Source organism: Pseudopodoces humilis, chromosome 1, assembly GCF_049639895.1.
Source record: "Pseudopodoces humilis isolate 2021_Gansu_Grassland_sample_001 chromosome 1, ASM4963989v1, whole genome shotgun sequence".
Classification (NCBI taxonomy): Eukaryota; Metazoa; Chordata; class Aves; order Passeriformes; family Paridae; genus Pseudopodoces; species Pseudopodoces humilis.
The window spans coordinates 45,497,118-45,522,346 of record NC_142200.1 but is presented as its reverse complement, the minus strand read 5'-3'; the positions used below and the strand labels follow the sequence as shown (position 1 = coordinate 45,522,346).

At 40.2% G+C, this 25,229-nt stretch overlaps 1 protein-coding gene across 18 annotated transcripts in view; it reads right to left on the bottom strand.

Moving 5' to 3' along the window:
* Nucleotides 1-25,229, bottom strand: part of ZNF521 (zinc finger protein 521) — a 229,217-nt gene that overhangs the window by 119,847 nt on the left and 84,141 nt on the right. For 14 of the 18 annotated variants that reach the window (XM_014256456.2, XM_088054957.1, XM_088054955.1 and 11 more), the window contains one exon: nucleotides 13,895-17,247. In XM_014256456.2, coding sequence (XP_014111931.1) covers nucleotides 13,895-17,247 — 3,353 coding nt within the window. The other 4 variants (XR_001331777.2, XM_088055009.1, XM_088054982.1 and 1 more) reach the window with 4 other exon arrangements.

Genomic DNA, 25,229 nt, shown 5'->3' with positions numbered 1-25,229 from the left:
GATTTGACAACAACAAAAAATAATAATTTACTAGCACTTACTAGCCTGTTCAAAATGATCTGACATATTTGCAGAATCACACACAGAGTTTTTCATTTTATCATGAAGGGAAGATTGTTTTTGTGACTGCTGCTTGATCAAGCACTAGTTCTTTTTTGTTTCCAAGCATATTCTAAAATGTTGACATCAACTTTTATTAGCTCAACACATACTCATCTCAAAGTGTCTAAACTTGTGCATGATGAAGTTTTTATTTTAAAAGCATACTCAGTAAATTCCGTTTACTCCTAGATTTTCAAAGTGATCAAACCCAGTCATTTTCACACCATGTTGAACGAAACCCACATACTTATTTCCATAGGTTTCATGTCCTAAGGAAGTCCTTGTTTGCTGCAAGTTACATATTAGTCTCACAAGCTTTGTCAGAACCACAGGACTCAGAACTGTTCACAGGAGTTCCTGGGTCCTGATGTGCTTCAAGGCTGATCCCAATCCCCTGCTAGGGTGAGATGTAGGAGGAGACCCAGCCCCTCTTTACACTGTGTTCACAAACAGGGGAAACTTGGGGGAATAAGACAGAAATGAACCCTGAGGTATTGCAGCTCCATGGCCCTTGTCTGGAGAGGAGGAAAGAAGCCTTGCAGCACTTGTGTGACACGCCACAGAAGAAAAATTGGGTTGTGACTCAAAGAGGCATTTGAATTTCTCTGAGTGTCTTCAGCCTTTGCAGTGCAAGATGGCTCTGAATAGAAAGGAGCTCAGAGTTGTGACAGCCATCCTTGCCTTGTCCTGCTGCAGCTGTTAGCAGCAGGGAATCTTTGCTGAGCTCCCTTGCCCCTCTGCCCAAGCCACCAGCATGTGGAGGACTCAGGAGGACCGAGCAGGCACCCCAGGCCCTGCTACTCTTGCTCACAGCCCTGTGCATATCCATTCCACACAATGAAAAGTGGACAGCTAAGGGCACTTACACCCTAACCTGCCACAGCTGCTTTTCCCAAAGGACACCTGTCAGTCTTCTGAGGAGACAAAAGAATGACAATATTGTCATTCTTCCCTACAAACACAGAAAAAAGCTGACACATATTTCCTGTAAGACAGTAATTTCAAATCAGCAAGGGTGGGTCACAGAATGCTCTTGCCAGTACATTTCTGTGTGGACTCAGACAGAACCAGTTTAATAAATGGAGAAGATGCAATGCATTCTAAACTGTGCTGTCTTGCAAAAACTCTCAAAGATTTGTTTCAGAGGAGAAAGGCACATGGGATTAAAAAAGTGGTTTAACTTTTTCCTATAATAATAATAATAATAATAATAATATTATCACCTCATCTTTTAATAAAAACTCTCCAATAAGCAAGCCAATAATCCATAATCAGTTCTTCTCCTGTCAAGAACCTAAGTGCCAATTTGTTTCCTCAATGCTGAGTGTAAATCTGAGGCCCAAGTCATTCCTGAGACCATTCAAAATCACTGTAGTAGAGTAACTGCTTGGATGAATGTCTCACAAGAGCATTGGGTGCCTATTGCATTCCTGTTTTCACAACCATTTTAAAGCATTCCAGCATTCAAATCTGTGACTTCATTTAAAGAGCTTTGGATTGGGCATAGGCATGTGTCTCCCTAACCTTTTGAATAATTAATGTCACCTAGACCTTTAATTATTGTCCAAATCCTCACTTATCACTCTGCAGTCTTCTGAATTTCTTTTCTATAAAGGTGCCCAGAGTGTCCATGCTATGTGAAATGAGACTTTGCTGCTTTTATAAACAGATCAGGAATATGAACTTTCAATTGGTACTTCAATTCTGTGCATAGAATTTTATTTGCTTTGATTTTATAAATAAAGCAAAACAACTAATAACCACACTACTAGAGGATTTACAGTTCTATTCAGAAGTTCATCAAAAGTAAGCAGAAAATACTTCTATGTAGACTTTTGTGCCCTGTGACTGAGTTACTGATACATTTTTTTTTTCTATTCCCTAGCCTCATTATATTACTTGAAAATGAACTGCATATGCTACTTATCAGTTCATGCTCCACCTCCTTGTCAAAATCATTCAGTATTTTATCACCTGCCTATTTTGTTCTGACATTTCCCCAGTTTTGTACTATCAGGGTATTTCATCACCTGACTACTTATTCTTTCTTCCAGACTACTGATATGCTGCATAAGTTCAACAAAATTGGTGCAAATAATGGTTCTTAAGGCTTTCCATTATTTACACCCCTCCAAACCAACCTGCTTCAATTCACAAGACTCCTGTGCTTTCCATACCCAAGATCGTGTTTCTTTTCTTTTTTAATCAAAGAAAGTATCTCTCCCTACGCCTAACTTATTCACCCAACAGATTAGTCTTTTGTGCTATACCATTTCAAAAGCTTTGCTAAAATCCTGGTAAATCATGTTTATAGGCTCCTCTGTCAGCACTTGTGGCTATTCTCTCAAAATACTCTTTATTGAAAATTTTAAGCATGATCCTCCCTTTGTGAGTCTTTGCCCTCTATCCTTCATTAAATCCAAACTTTCTTCTATCATGTCTTTGATTAGCCCTCCTCTTCTGTTCCTCACTGTTTAAATCAAGCCCACAAACCAGTAACTTCATGTCTCAGCCTTATATTCCCTGTTAAATGTTTGTTTAGTAACCTGTTCCCAGATTGTTGATGCTTCTTAAAGAACGCAAGTTTATCTGCTTAATGTTTCCTTTTATCTTCAGCTCGTTTCACTGAGAATTTTGGAATGGATATTTTTTGTATGTAATTTATTGTATATTATACTCCATTATATTACCTCTAATCTGTACTTCATTCTTCTCCATGGGGAGGATATGCCACTAGCACAACAACAAAGCATTTGTTTAACCATACTGGTTTCCCTGATTACATATACCATTTCTGGATCTCCTGTACCCATGCCCCTTTTAACTGAATACTCATTCCCTATATGAAATAACCAAAATATCATTTATAGCTTCTAATGCATGGCATCTACAGTCTTGGGCTTGCAGACATCCCTAGTTCATTCTATACTCCTTTCACATTTCTCTTCTATGCCCCATCAAAAATGGTTTTGATGTGTACCTGTTACCCCACCAATAACCTCCTGTTTACACCTAATTACATTATTTGCCCTTGTCATGCTACTGAAGGGGACTTCCAAGGCTTTTTCCCCTCAGTTTTAGCACAGACTGAGTGTATGGATCAATGACACTGAGACAACCTGCTGCTGTCAAAAAGGAGTGATACCACACCTCTCACATCCTCTAATTCCCTTCTCCCATATCAGTCATTCACTCAGTTTCCCTCACATAAAGGGTGGAGTTAATTCAACCTTTTAAACTGACAGAACAGCAACCTGACAAGAGAAAAAGAACAGCATCCAAAAAAATCATATGAAAATAACAACTTAAGACATTTAAAACTTGCACACTAATGACAGCAACTTGCCAGTGCTAACTCCTAATGTTGCCAGCTGATTTTTTTTTTTACATCATTATTTTATTAAGCATTAGCAATGTGCTTGGCCCTTCATGATACACAAGAGCAACCACAGTCCTAGCTTTGTCCATTTAGCCATTTTTCATCAGAGTTCAGATTAATTTTGACAGTACCTTAATTGAGGATTTCTTTTCTATCTTCCTGGATGCTTATTTTGTCAACCTTAAGCTCTTAGAAAACTAAGCATATGTTATTCAGTTTCACTGCATAGTTAGTTATTTATCTTGCTTATGGGGCACTGTCATCTTGCTTTTTTCTTTTTAATTGACTAATTGCCAACTCTTGCAATTGCTCACACAAAACCCTTTCATTAGTATTTCCTGATTACTTTTAAAAATACATTCATGGATATTATATGAATTTTTTTCTGTTCTGTTTCCATTTAGAAGGGTCTTAAATTATAATAGGGTCTGAATGTACATGCCTGTGGAAAGAATACAATGAATCCCATAAGGTAAGCAAAAATAAAAATGGAAAGTGGGGTTTTTTTTCTCATTTCTTTCATTATGGTTATTGTACTTATTGCATACACAAAATATATTGAGTCAGAAATATAAAGGTTCATGTTAGCAGTCCTTACTTCTCTATTTTGCTTGAATTCATGGTCTGCTGTTCTATCTTTCACCTTTATTCTGGATTCTGTATTTAATCATGTCTGCCTTCAGTGTCTCTTAGTTACAAACCTTTCCCTCCCCTGGCTGACGAAGAGCATTAGCTTGCAATGTCTCACATCCCCACACAGAAAAAAACATATCTTGCCACATTTAAAAACTGTATCTTTTCCCTTTGAGATCTCTAATCCTTTAACTCTCTCTAGGCCTTTCAGACTCAGTACTGAAGCAATATACCTGTCAGAAAAGTAACTCTAAAACCTGTCAGCACATGGCTGTATATTTATTTTCTTTCTCAATTACTTCATATTAGGCTTACATAGTTTATTAATACAAACAGCTTAAAGTGCTGTGAATTTGATTTGGGATCTAAAAAGCAAATACACTTCTTTCTGTCTTTCTGTGTGATGGCCTGATCCTGGGTGAGGCTGATTCTCTGAGCAGTGCACATGTATGTGCTGAGCAGTGCTCAGGGATTTGGGGCAGACTGTGTCAGCAACTGAACTTTCTGTCAGTGTCCCCACCCCTTTCTGTCCCCTTACATTGCACTTAAAACCAAAGGTGATGGCCAGCCTGAGACCCTCTGAAGGCCTAGAGCTGTTAACCCATCCAGAGGCATCCCAACAATCAGCATCTGTGTCAGGGGCACTGTGTGGCTACGGACATCGAGGAGGTGCTATGACCAACACCACACTGATAATTCTGCAGATGAAGTGGCATCAAAGTACAGGCAACAGAGCTTGACTTGGCAGGTCTGGGACTCAAAAAAGCTGATATTCTGAGCAAGCTGATATTTTTTCCCTTTTAAAGTTGCTTTTTCTTTTTGCTTTTTTTTTAAAAAAGGCATACTGAGACAGACTGTCATTCAATAAAGCCACTACTTTCTTCACCAACAATCAACAACAGATGTAGCCCAATAAAATTAATAGTTTGCAAGTATGCACAAGAGAATACTCTTGTCTCTTTTCTCCATCACAGATTTTGTAAAAGCTCTCTGGATTTTAACAGAAAGGCAAAATCAGGAGCTTTTTATATACCTCTTTTTTTAATATATACCTCTTTTTTTTTTTTTTTGTAATTTGAACACTACATCCACTTTTCTCCCACTCTATGGAGAATTAATGCTGATTAATTTCACTTTGCAAAGTGTGACTTAGGACCCTCCCCCTGCCCTTAATTGTCCACTTTTAACTCAAACTGAATTCTGCACTATTACTTACCAAGATAATTTAATCCTACAGAATAGAACTTGTGCTCAAAAATATGCAACATTAATATTAATGTACAAACAGAAATATATTACTCATACATAATATATAAGAAATTAATTTTCATTGAAGTATCAAGAGAAGGAGTAAACCCCTTAGATCCTTCTCATGCAATTAGCTCTGCACTTGGGGAAGTCAATGGGACTTCACAAATGAAGGCTTCACACGATAACATGGGCAAGACTGAGGTTTTAAAAAGGCACTACAAAATATGCCATGAACAGAGTCCTACAATCATTGCTGTGATTTTAGTACTACCCTCTATGGATACACTTAGGCCACATCAACGTTAACAAATATACTGGTAGCATCTGAGCTGGCACACAGCTGCTGACATTGCAATGACGCTTGACTGTGTGCCCAGCTGAAAAACCACTGCTGGGGCACTGCAGCTGCCCAAGGAAGTGGTGTACCAGCAAAACAAGCACTCTGCTCAGCCACTCTTCAACACCATCCACAATGATTTGTGTCTAACTGTTTTTTTCCTGTGAAGACATGCTCTCCTCTAAGGGAATTAAGGGGACTTCCCAGAATTGCCTCTGTCCTATTTCATAATCTTTTACTTTCACATTAATTCTTAAAATACCAGTAGTTCCTCTTAGGTATCCTGTAATGTCTTTTTACATGTGGCTTCAGTCTACTGTTTCCTTATCTAAAAAAATAGATTGCAGAATTTGTTTCAGATGCAAAATGCCATGCTTATAGGTTTAGAGGACTTTGACCACTGAACCACCATCATACAAACCAGCTGTGAAGCAGGGAGCATACGAGAAATGAGGAACTATGATTAAGACTGATTGGGAAAATCACCCAGTGATGCAGACATTCCCTGCCTAGGCCTGTGAGAGAAGCATCAAGCAGCAGAGCAGGATCAATTGCAAGTTGGTCACTGTCTGTGATGGTTGTAAGGATTTTTAAGCAGACAGCCATCTTCCTATAAGCTGGCTCTAAACCTATTCCAGCCATCAGAGCAGAAACAAAGATTGTTCTAGCAGTGATAAAGCAAACACAGAAGGAAATTTGGAAGCTTGAAGTCTCAGATCATTCTTTGTTGGTGAACCACTCTGTCTCCTACTGGACAATGTAGAGACAAAGAGGTGGCCTTCCAGATATGAAAAGTCATTAGACATACCTTTTTAGACAGCATGCTGTGAAACATCTGAATAATAAGAAAAAAAACAGAGGCATTTTAGCCCAACACAGGAAACCAAAACTGTGGACATATGATCAAAAGGATTAATAACTCCCTTCTCTTCTACCTCTCACCTTGTTTTTAAGTACACAATCAGCAAATAACTTTGAAATGGCTGCATTTCTAAGTGAAAGTAGACACTCTTCAAACGCATTTCACAGGCATTAAAAGTGATTCCTAGGAGTGCACATTATTATTAGTAGCACTGTACTGACATGCTCAGTATCAGGGAGGGCCCTGCCCTTTTATTCACTGACTTATGGAGCCATATACCAGCAACAAAGGTTTAGCCACCAAGGAACAACAGTGTAACATCAACATACATCTGGTAGATGGGTCCAAAGGTTGGAAACCACAGAAGAACAAAATGGGTGAGGTTGATCTCTGGGGATCCTCTGGTCCAGGCCTCCGGATCAAGAAGGGTCACCTAGAGCCAGACCACATCCAGATAACTTATGGGTAGCTCAGAGGGATACACAACCTGTCTGGGTAACCTCTGCCAGGGCTTGGTTGCCCTTGCAGAGTTTCCTGATGTTCAGAGGGAACCTCCTGTGTGTCCATTTGTCCCATCAGCTTCTTGCCCTAGAATCTCACAAGATGAGGGTGGATGCTAGCAAGAGAAACAAGTTTGCTGCCATATTTGCCCAGCAAAATATGCTGTATAAAATAGTACAGGTCATATTTACCCAATAATTTGTATATACAATGCAGGAAACAGTATAAATGAAAGATGGCTTTGGTAGGAAAAAAAGGAACCTCACAGTTTTGAAACACCAGGCATAAGATCAACTATCTGCTACCACAGAGCTTTGGCAGGTCAAAGAACAGTATCCTTTAACAAGATACATGTCAGGTGGTTTTCTTATGTTCATTTTGTACAACTTCATGAAACAAGCAGTACCAGGGCTACATACCCATTTTAAATTAATAGTTAGCCCATTTTATTTCTCTCATGACAGAGTAACAAATTTGGGTGCTATGTTTGTTGTACGAGACAAAGTAATACACACATCATATATAACAACTTTATTGAGTAGTGCTGAAAAACAGTTCTCATGTACAGTCACTTAAGAAGCTGGCCTGTGAGTATCACAAAAAACAGATCACAGTTTCCTCCTGTAACTTCATGTCTTGTGTTTGCTTGACTTTCGCATAAAAAACAGGTCTAAATTTCAGCTACAGCCATCTTCCTGGTTTGGATCTCTTAAAGGTCTCCTTCCTATTTGGATTCAATCAACTGCTGGGTCACCTTTATTCCCAAACATTGTAACAATTTCATAGGCTTTGAGATTACTATTAATCAATGAATTTTTCCCTGAAATTGGCCAATAGTAGTCCAAAAATAAGAGGCAGAAATGAGACAATCCTCTAGAGGTATGCAAAACAGCAGACAAATAGAGATATGTCATGATTTTCTGTGTCTTCTTCATAAAGATGATCAGGATAGGAAATTGTGTGAAATTTCTTCTTGTTTCTTCCTAATTTTGAGATCAGAATACAAGCACTCATCACTACTGTGATTTTCCTCTGGGGCTGTGCAGAAATTGTGGCATGCTACACCAGTCAGTTGGCCAGCAGGCAGGCAACAAGTACAGGGAAAGCCCCAAGAGGATAGTGGGCTGCACAATTGAGCTGTAGGAACATACATCTCATGGATGTTTTGTCTCATAAAGCTTTCTGAATCTATATTTGCCCTCTCTAGAGGTCCTTAAGGACTTCATTCACATTCCTCTGTCCCTCTCTTGTTCTTCTGTGTTTCCTCAAGCACGCATTCCATCGCCCCCCACCCTGGTTCATTTTACAGAAATCTTGGTTTAGTGCTCTTGAAAATTTTGGAGAACAGTATCCTTTCATCCTCTGATGCGAAGTTTTCCATGGATGTGAAGAAGATGCCTCTCCAAATTCCCCATCTGAAGCCTCTGACAAATAACAAGACAGACAAACAGCATTAGATTTCAATGATAAGTGGATAGGAAACTAAGAAAACTAACTACAATTTTCCCCCTTGCTTCTGTTCAGCAGCTCCCAGCCAACATATGGCCTTCCTTTCACAGACTGAACTCATGGTGTGTATGAGGTGGGCAGTTTGAAGCTCAGCTTTGGTAGGATTTACAGCAACATGATAACAATAATATTATCATTGCAAAATTCAAAGAGGGCTATGATAGCTCACCACCAAAATTGTTAAGACAAAGAGAGGAGAAATGCTTAAGCTGGATCTTATCAGCCAATTCACGGTAGTGGCACTACCAGAAATTAAAGCATAGTGCAAAGTGGAGGTGACATACTGAGGCACAAAAACCCGAGGCTAGCCCTTCCTAAGAATAGATATGGTCACACTTTAAATAATACTTTCCTGAAAGCAATGTTAGAAGGATGCCAGAAGACAAAATTGTTATTTTTAGTGAACTCATTTTGAAACTCCAGAAGCAGAAAATATGTTTGTCACAGATTAGTTCCACAAACAATTTCAAAGCCGAATCTTTGTGCCAGCAACAAACCTTCTTTACCTTTTTCTGTCCCTGGATCCAAAATACAGCATGAAAATCACTTGTTCTGGGCCTGGATTCACTGACAGGAAACCCAAGGCACTACTTATGTTTACATTACAAGTTTATGTGCTTATTCATAAAAATCCTGTAGTCAGAATGATCAGCTTGGATTGCTGATGAGGAGGATTATTTTAATTTCTTTATGTATTTCAATTAAATGTGTGAGTATTGATTTCAGTGCATTTTTTCAGTTAAAAGCACTGTGATTTATATTGCTAAAATGCTATTGCTTGCCCTGCCAAAAGCATGCATCTGGGAACATTTCTGGGTTGCTCACAGTCTTTTCTCTCTTCTTTCCGCCTCTGACTGCCAGTGCATGCTGTTGAAATAAACCAGCTACTTCAAAAGGCAGTTCCTGTTTTCTGTCTTTGTGGGTCTGGCAGTGTTTTGAAAAGTGGGGGGAAGAATAGCAAGAGAATAAAGGTAGATTCAGGGGCCATGAATAAATAAAGAAAAAAAATGCAATGATACAAGAGTACACCTACCTTAGCTCCATTCTTTCTCCCAGGGTGCTACCATTTCTGGATTCATCTGAGGTCGGAGAAGTTGAGTTTCAAGAAGCCAACAGCTCTCCACAGCATCTGAATTTTGTGACCCCCATCTCTGCAAGCTCATTGTCATCCTGCACTTTCACAGCTCCTTCCAGAACAGTGCTGTGATGTGCCCGGTGTCCCCTGCTGTGACACGCCCATCCTGGCATACAGCTCTGCACAGCCACAACAGGACAGAAGAGCAGCCCCAGATTCACTTATTCTGCTCTCCAGCTGGTGTGACAATTGCTAGCCCTCTCCTTTGTCCAGAATTTTTGATACTCTCCGAAACAGTGGGTTTTTGCAAGTCTTTTGCCACACCTAAATAAGCATCGTCGCTCCTGAAATAATTTGGCCGTGTACTCATGCTGCTCCTTCTCTCCTCAAGACCAGAAAATCGAGAGCATTCCTGTATTATTAATGAAGTACTGTCTGCATTGCCACAGGTAATACAGTATTCACATGAGCTTCACATTCATGGAACAAAGTGATACAGAAGCAATTACGCTTCTACTCTGAAAGTTCCCAACTGAACCCCAAACTGAGCACAGTTGTACATGCAGATACTCTAGCATAATTCAGGTTTTACCATTAAACTGTTGGTGTAAACTGGAGTCCATTCCCTCCTCCCCTGCCAGCTAAGAAATTGACAATATCATTTATTGCAGCTTTATGATGGTGTGATTCAGCAAGTACAGAAGTCTTGAAGCTTAAGAAGTGAGCACACTTTCTGCTGAGTCAAGTGTTCTCTTATTAGGTGTCTGACAGTGTATTAAGGAGGAACAAGAGAGTCAAGGCCACACAGTTTTTCTTGAACAGATTTTCATCTTCCAAGTGCTTTACAAAACATGTACTGTAAGTAAGCATGGAAACACACTTTTCAGGAATATCTATCTTATATTCTGAATAAGGAAAATGAAGCAGAGATGTTCAAGCAGATTTGGCCAAGTAAGCAAAGCAAATGAGTGACAGAAAAAGGTCTCAAAAGTTCCCAGTTCACCAGCATACCAGACCTTGTTCCCTGCTTTTAGACAGTAACTCTGGTATCTCCAAGGTTATCACCTTAGCCTAAAAGTGTGCTTGCAGTGTGATTCAAGATCTTTACTAGAAATCTACAACCAGCTGAATCCAGCACCTTATTAAAGCTCAAAGATTAACCTGCAGATGTTCATATTTTAGAACTCTTTCAAAAGCTAGCTATCCACAATCTGCCTGTTTAAGTCTGTGATAACTTAGGGGTACTAGATTCAGCAGTGTGATGGGCTTAATGAGTTCTGATCTGCTCCTCGACTTCTTATAACCAATGATGGGCACTAATAATTTTCCACACCAACCAGAAGATAACTTTCAGTGGAGATGATTCAGGTCAACATTTTTCACTCAGCAAGTGGGGTGAGCTCAGCAGGTGACAACTCAGCTGAAGACATTATACTGTGGTAAGGTAATAGCACCCTATCGCATCACTGAGAACAGACTAAAAAGGTAAATTTTCTGGTACAACCATGAGAATACCCAGCAAAGAAGCTAGAAATGACACTTCCAGGAAGCTAGAAGTGACACTCCCAGTGTGATCTTTTATCCTAAAAAGGTAATTTCAAACATTCTTATCATTGAAATCTATTACTGAATAGAAAGGGGTATTCAGCAATATTGATGGTCTGACATCTCATATATGCAAGATATCTATTTTTCTTGCCTTACCACTGAAATATTCTTTATATATAGGTCGAACTCTCAAATCATGTGTCTCTCAGTAATGCAAATGAAACTTTCGCTTCTTGAGATTATTAATACTGTTTGTTGAAAAATTCCCCAAAACTGCATGCTTAAGTAGCTGTCTTCAACATCCCATTCAGTTCAAGAAACATCCTTCCAGTGAAGGATGAAAGCCAGTGACTAATAATAAATTTTTAAAATCCAATTTTTTTTACTGTTTTTATTATATGCTTTTGTTTTTACTTCTCTCAGTCTGGACATCCAATCTATAGTTTTAAACATCTGCACATTACCACTTTCAATTTTGATTCTCATTGCTACATCAGTGATGCTTGCAGCACTAGAATTTGAACCAGTACATCTGCTAGAAAAATTAATTATCTTTCAGGATTTTACAAACATTCATTTATGGTTTCCAAAACTACTAATGTGCTATCAGGGATTTGATTGCTTTGTCTTCCCATGAGAGAAGAATCTGAAAGTCTACATTACTATGTGGACACCAGAACCATAGACACTGAAAATTCAGTTTACATCCCAAGAATGGAGGTAGGGGGAAAATGGTGATTTGAAGGAGGCAAATGCTATCCACAGATGTGTAGTTTAAAGGCTTTTTCATCTTAGATACACTTTTATATAAAAATCAAAATTATTGAGAAGAGGAATGTGTTGCAAATTAGAAGCATAACTAAGAACTCTGATTATACCTGAGCCAAGTACAGGAAGATTCACTAATGACACTGAAGGTAACTGATCTTACATCACCACAAAGGACTCCCAAATCTCTTTTTGTCTAGTTTACAAGCCAGAGAAAGACAAGTTGCTAACATCTTAGCATGGTAACTGACTTAACACATGATTCTGAATGTGCTTGAGGTAGCAAGAATTGGCTTCCAACATGACTGGGAAGAGGGATTTCATGTAGTCACTCAGTGTAAGATGACAGAAACAGAAACCAGGATGACTCTGAACCTATCAAAAACATGCAGCTGGTAGTCCTGTGGTTCCAACTCAGCAGCAGTGGGATCATCAGTGGCCTAAAACACAGTGAATGAGAGCCACTCCTCTTCCCTCTTCTTGAAAAAATGGTTTTCCTCAGACCTCAGGTTCTCAGTCTAACAGTTTTCCATAAATTCCACACCACATCCCATTTCTCAGGTGTCCCATAACACCCAATGCACAAACCGGAGATAAAGATGCTATGAAAGCACAGGGCCTTTCCCTGGGAGGTGCATCCTTCCTGGTACTTCATCCTGAACTCTCAGCTCCTATTCTCTCTTCATGGCACTCCAGGCTCTGTGCTACCTCAGTGTCCTTCTCCCAGTCTATCTTCATCTATGTGCTCAGAAGCTCCATAAATACTTACCTCTTGGTCCACATATGATGATGTATCCTCACTCATCCCTCTCTGCCTCCCTCCTGCCCTCCAGTTTGCACAACAGTGTTAGATGACATGCTGAGAGATATCTATCCCAACAGATGGGCACAAACAGGAAGTGAGGAAGGTGATGGAAGAGCAGCAGCTCCCTAGCCACAGGGTATCCATACACATTCACAGCAATGGGTTGCACCATGCTCGTACCATTATAAGTTAAAAGCTTCCTTGAAACAAAAGCTGTTATTTCTTAAAATTTCCTTCTGCTGTGTTTTTAGGCTTCCTGAATTATAAGATGCAAGATATATATACCATGCCTAAGTCATCATGCAAGATACCATGCCTAAAATATTACCTCTAAGTCATTCTAATGGTAACATTTATGAAGATAAAACAGATTCCCTTCCCCCAGTACATGACTCCCCTACCTCCCCACATACAGGTGTCATTACTTGGTCACTGGTGACAGAAGAAACAGATTATATCTTTCAAGAGTTTGATGTGTACTTTCTAAGTTATGCTGCATGATGGAATTTCAATCATCAGGCACTAGGCATTTCAGTGACATCAAAATGTTCTTCATCAGGAATGGAAAGAAAAACAACAAGCAATTGCATCCAAAGGACTGATTTCCCAATTTACCTTAGGCTAGCATTGCACTTCTACTTAGTCAAAATATGCTATAAGAGAGAAAAATGAAAGTCTACAACACAATTAACAAAAATACCCTCAATTTGTTCCCCACAAATATTTTTTAAAAAATCAACCCCTTATGCCAGCATTTTGGCTCACTGTGTCTACTCCTCTGTCATTAATGTTCTCTGCCGTAAGCACAACTCCTAGCTGGGGATTCCAATGCGTATGGGAGCTAGGATAAGATTCCAGATCTCAGTTGTGCTGGCATGAAGATAGGTCTCCTCAGTGATACAGAAGACAATATCCTAGGGAGACTGGAATAAGTCCTGTTCCACAAAATTCAATCCAAGATGTAAGGCATATCAAGAAGCAAGTAATTGCTAGCTAATGGCTGTGGATGGAAATGTAACATGGATCAGCCTAAGCATTTCATGACAAGTGACAAGACAGCTTGAAAAAAGAGGGATTTTTTCCAAAAGGATGGAAGGTGTCAAGAGCAAAGAAAAAAGGGTTACCTCTTCAGTTTGGGAGGGGCTGATTCTAGGCATTGGAGATACTTGTGGTGTTTTCAGCTGTGTACTGTTGCTGTCTGGAACAAGCTCTCTGTGGATTGACTGAATATGATTTTGGAGTTCAGTTTCTGATTCAAACTTTACATTGCAACTAGAACAGCGAGTCTTCAGTCCCCCTGCCTTGCTTTTGTTCTCAATGGAACTTAAGTTCTCATTTTGGCCCATGCCTTGTCTGTTACTGCTTGAAGGGATGTTGACACTTGGACTACCACTTTTACTGAGATTAACACAGCTAGCACACAGACCATATGGCAGACCGTTGATGTCAAGTTTCACTAAATCCTGTTTCGAACGGAATTCCTTCAGGCAAGACGCACACTTGTACAGTTTCTGGAGATGCTGTGCACGTCCCGTGGACTGCACGGCAGAACCATTTCCAGTTTTCTGCATATGGAACGTGCCGTGGATTTTCAGTTCCAGCGTGGAGGTCACTGTCTGCATGCACACCACACAGCGGAACCCCGTCAAGGAGTTCCTCAGGTCAGGGTGCATTTGGCAATGCTCTAAAAATTCCTCCTCACTCTGGAGGGGCATCTTGCAAATCCTGCAGTTTCCAGTGTCCAGGCTCTTACTATGTGTGACCTTATGTTCAGTAAGAGTCAGAAGAGATGGAAACCGCTCACCACAGATCGGGCACATATAGTGTTTCACTGGGCCCAAGTGTGTCTGCATGTGCTCTCGAAGCCCATTTTCAGAGAAGAATGTTCGAGAACATACATTACACTTGTAATTCCCTTTAATGAGCTCAGCCTTTTTCTTCACTATGGCGCTTTCTCCTGGTCGAATGTTGTGGTCTCGCAGCTGGTGATTCTGCAAGAGAGTCTCCATGGTGTAAGCTGCTCCACAAATGTCACAGCCATACATAGGCTCAGATGTGTCCACATCTTCTTCACTGCCATCGTGGCTGTTATGGGACTCCTGGCTATTTGTCAACAAGGTCTGGAGTTCCACTTCCTCTTTCTGAACTTGCTCAGATGCCCCATTCGTTCCACAGTTCGGAGTTTTTGTTTCAAAAACACAATGTTTTTCCCTCAAGTGCTTTTCCAGCAAGATGATAGCATGGAAAGCTTTGCTGCAGAACTTGCAGTTGTACTTCTTGCTGTGCGTAGTGATGTGACACTGCAGCTCCACCTCCGTACCAAAGGATTCACCACAGAAGATGCACTTGTGTACTTTGCCTTGGTTCTCCAGGTGGTTGTGTTTCACGTGAAGCTGTAGGTCAGTCTCATTGCGGAAATCCCAGTTGCAAGACGTACATCTGTATACCTTCTTCTCATTGCTGTGCTTCACAGCCAAGTGCAGCTGAATGGAGACTTTGGAGTCAAAAACCTCTTGGCACAAGGTGCAGCGGAAGAACACGAATGTATGCATGTCTAGTAGGTGTTTCTGCAAGTCATCCACAGAAGTGAACTGCTTGTCACAGCTTTCACAGATGTAGTAGGTTGAGGTGATCATGAAATGAATGGTAACATGCTTCAGCAGTGACTCCTGATTTGGAAATTCTTTGTTGCACTGAGGGCAGGTCAGTTTTGGCAGGACAGTGTCAAGATGTGTTTTCAAATGAGTCTGAAAACCATCCAAGGAAGTATACTTAGCACCACATTGATTACATATATATTCCCCGGCAGGACGAGGAGGAGCACCTCCAACTGCCTGCATCATCTTTAAAGAGGTCTGCTCAATGGTTACAGGAGATAATGGACTCATGGCTCTGGATTTTTTCCCATTGTGGATGTAATTCAGCGCCAGAGGAATGTTCTTATGGTTCTCCTTGATATGCTTGTTCAGTTTAAGAACACTATTAAATATTGGAGAATTGGTACAGTATGAACAAGAATACACTTCCACCACTGGATCTTTTGGGGTTCCAAGCACAGGAGAACCAAAACGGGAACTGCTAAGATCACAATGGACTTGTCTAATATGCTCTTCCAGGGAAGAATCTGTAAGAAATCCCATGTAGCAATGGGGACAAAAGAATGCATTACTGTCCTTAGCAGCAGGGTTGGCAAATCCATGGGAACATCGGATGTGTTCCTGAAGGGTGTTGAGGTCATTGAACACTTCAGAGCAGAAGTTGCACTGGTAGACCATGGCAGGCATGGTAGAAACAATCAGTGCTGGGTCTGGAGCTTCATGGACTTGCTTAAGATGTTCATTCAGATTGTAGAGAGATGGTAATACCTCCAAACAATACTGACAGATATGGGCTTGTTCAGGTTTATCTAAATGCATAGTTTTCAGGTGTATCTGCAAAACTGCAAGGCTGGAAAACAACTGTTTGTTGCAATAAATGCAGCTATAAGTAACTTTTGCCTGTTTACTTGAAGGACCAGTGATATCTGGCACTTGCTGAGCTGCCCGCTTCCTTCCACGACCTTTTGGTATAGGAGGAGCTGTTTCCACCATTGTTGAGCTATCCACCGAGAGATTTGAATCTGGGGTAGTGCTAGAGACTGATGTGTACCCCACAGTTACCAAAGATGGGCTGTTGCTGTGATTGCATGACTCTGGCTGCTGGTGACTGTCCATGTGGCTGTACAGCTCCTCCACAGTATGAAAGTTCTCAGAGCAAATGCTGCATGAATTCTTCTTCTCACCATTATGAGCCTGCTCCATGTGATTTACTAGGGACGTTTCCTCTACAAAGAGTTCATGACAGTAAACACACTGAAGAGCAGATCGGTCTTCATTAGGGGAACACTCAGGGTGACATTCTGCAATGTGCTTCTGAAGATCTTCAGGAAAATCAAAGCCTTCTTCGCACTGACTGCATTTCTGAGTGTCTTTCATTTTCCAGTCCTCCATCCGGGAAGCGGACTGGGAACCATCTTTGTTCCTCTCATGAACCTGCATGTGTCCATGCAGTGAACTAGATGACAGGAACCCACGTCTACAAATGGCACACTTATATGGCTTGTTGGACGTATGAGTCTTTAAGTGAATTTTAAGATGATCGCTCCTTGAGAATGCTGCATCACACTCACTGCAGTGATACTTCTTGTCTCCCGTATGAAGCTTTATGTGGCGGTCCCTGCTCCGTTTGTGTTTGAAGAGACGGCTGCAATACGTGCATTTGAAAGGGAGCTTGTCACTGTGACTTTGCTCGTGGTGCTTTAAGTAGCTGAGGCGGCTGAACGATTTGTCACAGAACTGGCACGGATAGGGTAAACCTGGGCCTCCTTCCTCTTCTCCAAAATCACAGCCTTCTCCATGGCTAGGGGAAGTCTGATCCTTGCTAGAAGGCGATGATGCTGGCCATGAGCAAGAGGGGTCATCCTCAACATCCACTCCATCTGAAATGAGAAAGAAACATGCCCACAAGCTTAATCCTAAGTGTCAAAGGGAGATAGAAAATACATATTAATAACTCAGGACTGCTACTCCTAAATAGCTACAACATTAAACTCAGACTAGGACATTTCTTACACTGATATCCAACAGTTTCAAGACCACATTTATTTTTATCATACTGTAAAACATTAGAAGTTATTAAATAGTTCTGTGCCTATATTAACTTTTTTATTGCTTTTTTTATCATTCTTTCTGAGTTGTAGGTTATGTATTATACATTGACAACTTTATTAAAATGCAGATTTTAATATATTTAATGTTTCTTTTGTATCCATTGTAAAATTATTTGCATATTATGTGAGCATCTGAAGAGTCAAAGGAAAGGAGAAAATATTACAGGACTGCTTTAAAATGAATACAGCCAACTCACATGCCTAATATTTAAAGGAAAGATTCACCCCATTTTGCCACAGGTTTGTGATATTTTTTCCTTTGAAGTTGATTCTGGACATAGGAATCTTTTAAAGGCTATTTCTGAGAGAGACTTGGGTGTTATTCTAAACAATAATAGGAAAAATTACAAGGGAGGAACAGGACAACAATATAAACAGTGATGTTTTCTCTGATAAAGTGCAACCAGATTTCTCCAATAATGATACAATTCAGTTACTGAAAGCTGGCAGCTGGATCATTAAATGTTCAAAACAATCTAACAAACCAACAACCAGGATCAAGGAAAATGGGACTGTGTCACAAGGGTCAGCCATGAACAGCATTTTTTTTTTTTTTAAGTTCAAGAGGTTGCCCACCATTTCTTCCTTTTTTGCAAAGGCCTCAGCCAGCTGAACTTCCTCAGTACAGCAGAACCTGTACTGTGAGGTGATCACAGACAAAGCAACTTGTAAAAAACTGGGAACAGGAAAAATGATAAACATTTATGGTAAAAGCTGAAAGATTTATGAGTTACTAGGAAAAGACAAAGCAGAAATGCTGGCCAGATAATAAACAGACTAGTTATCTGCAGTATTACCTCATCTCTAAACAGGGAAAGTTGTAAATATTTTTTTCAAGGGATGTGCTGTACAGTTTTTGCACTTTTTGTTTTAAATGTAGATAACTATACTTCAATTATCATACTGATATTAACCTAGAACTTCTTTAAAAATATTAAAAGAATGTTTGAAAGATCACTCTACATCAAATAATTCTTCTATTCCTTTCCAGGGCCAATGCTTGAGGTTTTCTTTCCTTTTTAAAACTGACTACAGTAACACTATAGAAAAGATATAATAAACCCCTTGAAAAATATCTTTATAAAGGTATTCTTGCAAAGCAGAAAGCTTCTTAACATCTTCAGCCTTCTCTCAAGTAATTTCCTACAACACAAAAGTTAGAGCTGGCCTATATTATATAAACAAATTCCAAGCCTGCTTACTGTAAGGTAAAGAGATTTTACTAGATTATCAACCTCTTTCTTATCCACAGGAAACAGATGAGGATTCATTCCTTTCCTGCATCTAGAAACTGATGACAACGCCATCTCACTATCAATGCCAGATGGCAACCATCTAACTCTGAGAAAACAACCAAACACCATTGCTGGATGCCTGCCCATTGACACAATGCTTTTCAGGATAACTTGGACACTGCACGGGTTTTTATCCTCTTGTTTACGTCTTGGGGAGGAGGGTTTCACAAATTAAACACACCTTTTACACACACACACATACTATACATCTGTAATTACCTACATAGAAATCTGCACTATTGGTATGTATTTAAATAACAAAATCAAACTCTGGTCTGAGTGACATGTTTTTGAATCAAAAACAATGCTGTTTGTTTATCAAAAAAATTGAAACATAAAAATCCTCCCTTCCAGCAAAAGTACTGTCATCTGCTAAAATGCTTCCCAATGTGCAAAGTTCCTCATTGTCATACACACTAAACAAAACCAGTCAGGTGAGTTTTTAAGATGGTACATTAATGACTGCAGTATTCACAGGAGACTTTTAATGTAAATCTGTGTACTGCCCTTTCAGATTGCTGGATTTGACTTTAAAACTGGAAATGATCAAAACAGTGGAACAAGCATTTACAGAAAAATACGTTAACATTTTCTCCAGCTCTAAATTTTATATTGAATGCATCTTTCCAGCTAGGTCTTTTAAATGGAAAAACCTTTTGTTCTTTAAAAATCCAATATATTTCTGACATACACCCACTGATGGCAGATAAACAGGAATTTATGTCAAGCAACTGAGTGAAGAAAAATAGTCTGTGACTGCCTAGGCAACATATTTCGTAACCAAATTTAGTATTAAAATGTATATCCTATGGAGAAACAATATATTATTGTTTAAATGTTTAGAGGAATATATAGTAAGTGTTATAAATAGTGTACCATCACTGACATAGCAGTAAATCACTTCCTTTTTGTGGCCACTGCCTGCCCAGTTTTACCTATTATACAATTATTCCCCCAGGCTGTCGGGCTGGCAGCAGGGTCAGGATCAAGCGTGGAATGTGACCATGGCATAAGCAATGGCAGGTCCTTTCCCCCACCAAATTCTTCTTGTTTTCCTGGGTGTCTCCTTAGCTTTTATACAAAGGTGAGGAAAGCTGAGGAGGAAGAATATAACTATAGCACAGAGACAGTTCTTACCGTCCAGCCGGCAAACTGAAATGTGTGCCACTTTGCTGTTGCATTTTTTTAATCAGAGCCCCTATTAATTCTACAGAGCAATTCCCTTTGTGCAAAAGGGAGAAGAGCAAGCCACTTACAAGTCAGATTTGTATCCTTTTAACCTGAGAAGTGAAAATCTTTCAATCTTTCAGAGCAACAGAAGAACCAGCAAGGAAGGGGGTATTCCGCAAGGCAGAGGACAACAGGATTTTCCTGAGTACAAGCCTAACAATGTCGCCAAGACGCTTTCCCGACTCCTCCCCACCCCCTGGCATGGCAGGGCAGGGGACAGCCTGTGTGGAAGGGGCACTGGTGGCTGGCCACACGCTCTGGAAGGAGGGACCCTGGGCTGCCCTCACAAAGGGCTCCAAAGCCAAGTCCATCAGCTTTCAGTGACCCACAGAAAGGCTCTTGTAACCGTCCTTCTGCAACACAGAAAATGTTTCACTGCAGTGACTTTTGCTGCGCAGACTCTGATCTTCCAACCTGAACGCTGGGAACACTGTGTGCAGTGGACTACTGTCACATTAGAGCTCAGTGGCTGGGTAGGAATGGATCTGGGGACAGCAACCAGGGTAACCAGTAGCTACCCTGGACTGAGGGAAATTACTGCTGCAGCAGGACATGAGTGATGGCAATGCCTGACCTGCCATCTCCCCACCCTTCCCCAACAAAGACACTGCCCCACAAAATTAAGGTGCAACCTCTAAGAGCATCTCCCCCAGAATGGCAGCAAAGTGTGACTTGCTGCTCTGCACTGAGGCTACTGCTCAGGCACAAGGCAAGCAGGCCTTGGCCCTCAAAACTGTGATGGAGTAGCTGAACTTAAGGTCTCCGCAGTGAGCCAGATGCTTGGGATGCAGACTCCACTCCAGCTTTCCCAGCGGATCTCACTACAGAGCCAGCTCTGTGCTGGGGGTAAAGTTTGACCTGCTGTCGGGCTAAAGGGCTTCAAACCCCTTTTCACCCATCACTCTCACAGAAAATGCACTTTGCTGCTACTCTGCACACAGCTGCCTGTATATAAATCTGTAGACACCTACACACTGAGCTATATGTCAACGTTAAAAATCTGATCTTTAATGTTATAACAAGCTGTTTTAAAATACTCTGGACCAAATTCAGATGCACACATACAAGTTCCCAGGAGTGGTACACATCTATCTGAGGGCAGAATAGGGCTCCAGGTATTTGACAGAGTGTTTATGGAGTTTTAAAATATATTTTCTGTATCGACCTTTTTTTTTTCCTTCAGCACTCGCTAAGTGCTACTTACTGTAAATGCCTTTTTTGTGTTATGGCAAGTATTCTGAGTTTCAATGTGATGCACTTAACATGTCCATGTAAATTTTTAATTTTTGGAACCAGTCACTTCACACTCGCTGACTCTAAGAAAGCTCTAGCACTCACAACCAAAAAACTTTGCTGAAAATCAGCTACAAGGCCTAAAAGTCTATTTAAAGATGCAAATGTGTGTGAATAGTTAGTGCAGATGTTTTTCTACACCAACTGTACTTGCTGAGTTTCACCATTTCCATAAAGCACATTAAAACAAGTGTGTGAACACTCTGAGATGAAAGTACCAAGCACTCCTGAGACTTCCAGTGGAAAGTAGAGCTGCCTGACTTTTCTCCAAGCAGACAGGAATGCCCATGATTCAGCAGCCTGAGTAAATAAAAGAGGTCCTTATTTCCTAATTCTGCTGGCTGGCCACACTGCAGCAGTCTCTGTGCTGCTGCCAAAGGGGATGCAAAACTGGAACTACACCCAGCAGCTGAAGGACTGTCTTTGTTAGCCAGCCAGGCCTTCCTGACCATCTTCTGGCAACAAAACTATCGTATCCTGCAAGGAAGACCTCCATCTCAGGCTTGATAATTCTCTAGTCTGCCTAATAGGACGAAACAACAAATTTTGCCTGGTCTATGTTGGAGGAGGACAGCTGGAAACTCAGTTAGTAGCAGAGTAACACCTGTTCTGTAGTATTGATGGGGAAAGTGCTCACTAACAGAAAAGTGAAGCAATACCAGAAGGAGTTATCCCACGAAAGAGGGGGAGGAAGGGGGAAGCACAAGAGCACAAAAGCACCTCTGTGGAGTTAACAGCCAGCCACTCATGTGCCAACCTCAGCAGACGAGAGGTCTTAAAAGTGATCTTATCCCTAGTGCTGCTGGATGCTGAATTAAGAGAACTGCTTCTGAAAGATGTTACTTAGTCACCAGGAGGGTCTATGACATACACATGCTTTTGCTGGAGTAGACTTTAGGGCACTTGCTTTATCATGTCTTATTTTTCTGTATGATTTAAACATGTTTTTGCTGCCACTAGAAAAATGGCCACATTCCTAAAGCAAATATCAGCTAACCTTTATGTGCCATAATATATTGGGGTCCTCTGATAGAACAGAGTTTACACATATGAACAAATTAATATTTTCAATATCCTGTAAGCAGCAGTTTTCCATTTTCCCCATTTTGCTGCTCAAGTAACGGGCACAGACAAGCTGGAATGCTTTGCCTCAGGTTACAAATGTAATCTGAGTGAAGTAGGAAACAGAACCTGCATCTCCCCAGTCTGAGCCATTCCTGAAAGAATAATTCTTTCTCCCCTGAAACACAGAGCTGGCAAAATGCTTAAAATGTTGTATTTGACCAAAGAGAAAGCCCAGCAGTTGAGATGGACAGACACCCCCAGCTCGGGGTCCAGCAGATATGTTCTCCCTGCTTTTCTCCATAACAGTAATGGCAGACTGGTGACACAGCTATCCCCCAGGACCCCACCCAAAGTACTAAATTGCAAGGTTTCTTTAACAGGTAAAAAAGAATTAGTTACATACAATGGTAATAGACACTAAAAATGAAAAAAATCAAGTACACAAGGCAGCAGCACATAAACCCGTATACTCCATACTGCCACTGGCACGTGGATTGTGAATGCACATGTATGCATTTATGCATTGGGCTGTTATGTAGTTATTTGTTGTCCTACCACCAAAGACCTGTTCATACATCAATGCAGAGACTTTATGTGCTTATACACACCTATTGAAAAGGATGGAAAACTCATACAAATGTACAGCATTGCTGATTTACCAAACAGCATGCCACAAGGTAGAACATAATTTGTAAGAAAGGAAGGGCTAAATAGCAGGTGGGTAGGTAGGTCAGTTAACTGGATGTATGATAAGACTCCACAGTTTTAAATCCTTGCATTTTTGTGCAGGTAATTGAGTGGAGTGGTTATTATATATCATATAGTTTAGTTGTAATGGCCATTTCAGGTTTTAGTGCTGGCCACATTTTATATTATTACCACCACTAATTGTCTGCAGGGCTACCCTGAAAATGAGATAAGGAATCTTAGGGGAATATGCAGGTGTGAATAAATAGCAAATGAAGAGGTTAGGTATTGCTGAAATAAAACAATATTGTGTTGTGTGCTGAATAGATCTAAATAACTAGAAGATCAAAGGACAGTGTTTAAGGATTAGCATGGCTTCAGTGATGGCATAACATATGTGTCACTGAAACAAGCTATAGTTTTGAAGTTTTTAATAGAAGTACAAGGTAGGACTAGTCTTCAAAGTAATTTTAAATAAAATATACATTATTACATAACATTCTCTGTTTACTTTCAATAGAAATGTACACAGTTTTGGAAAAGCTGAAACTTTAATTTAATCATCACAATTTTTTCACATCAGTGACCCCATATTAAACTCACTCATTTGTCTCATAACTTATTAAATGCCTTGAAAACTAATACTCTGTAATGGGCATTCAAAAGAGAAATGTGAACTTTAAAAATTATTTATAATTTACAGATGTTTTTTAAAATCTATCAATATTTCAAAACTGCTTCGGGAGCACCAATTAAATGCTTTAACAGTTAGATTACTGGGGGAGAAACATACAGGGGCTCCTGACCAAAAGAACGGAGACAGCTGGTAGGGAGGTTTCCCCATTTTAAATTTCATAACCAGAGGAAAGGCAGCTCCTAGAAACAACAAATAAGTCACTTTAATACCTCACAAGAAAAACCTGCTTGCTTTTATAAAATGCCTTTAATGCCTACATAAGTAGTTAACATTCCTGTATTGCTCTCCTAAGGTAACCTAAGGCTCCAGCTCCATTATGTCTTCTTCAGAAGACATATTACCATTACATATGTAAAGAGGAGCATAAATGTTTTCCTTGATTGTTGCTTAAAGTTCATTTGAACAGACGGAGCCCAATGAATTCCATCTTCTGCAGCCAAATTAAAGAAAATGTAAGCACTTCATATTCTGCTCCACCTTTCAAATCATACACAAAACCCAATTTGCAACTAGAAGAAAACACAGCTACTCTTATGCTTGTTTGAGGAAGCTGGCATTTTGTGCCTCCATAGGCAAAGAGAAAGCGTAAGTAATTTTCCACACTCCTGTACATATAACTAATGACAGTCACCATCCTCACAGCTTATTATACTGCTTTACATAATTGGGAATCGCATGTCACACAATTAATTTACAGGGGTTGTTTAGTTGTGACTGTACAAGCACTAAGCGATTCAAATTAGCTCATTTGTCCACTGCTTAAATGTGACAAACACATTTACACTGTATTTCTTCCGCTGTTAAGTTGCTGTTTCTTTTAGTCTTTGTTTTTGTTTGTTTGTACAGTATGAGTCAGAGACCACCAGGCTTGTTCCATCTGAAACTAGGGTCAAAAAAAACCACCCTGAGAATAACTGCATTTCAAATCAAGATAATGGCAGAGCAAAAGCCTATTCAAATACTCCAGCAAACTTGTACATAATAATGATCTCCTCAGAACCTGTGTATTAACAACCTCATGTACTAAAAGTAGTGATTCAGTCAATCAGGTTTTTGCTAGAGAATAATTATTATAATTTGTTGTGCCAATAACAGTATTTGTACAGCTTATTAAGAACAGCAAATGACTAGGGGATGACAGTTCAGGGTTCTTCCCCGGACCCCAATATTTCCCTCTGCCTTCTGTTTTCAATGGGTTGTGCTCTCCCCCAGACAACACACCATGAATAGGACCAAAAGCCCTCTCCCTCCAATCTTCCCCCATGCTGAAGCTCCTTTTAAAAGCCTCCGAAACAGCAGTCCCCTTAATGCAGTCCCAGTCAAACTTTCAAGATATATAGGTATTAAAATGAACCGACTGTTTCTTTCTTTCCCAGGTCACAACAAAAGGAGTGTGTCTTAAGTCAGAGAAATGTCATTATTTCTCTTTCTTTCCCAAAAAATCAAATGGTCCAGAAGATCAGGCCCTAAGAGCTGAAGGAAAC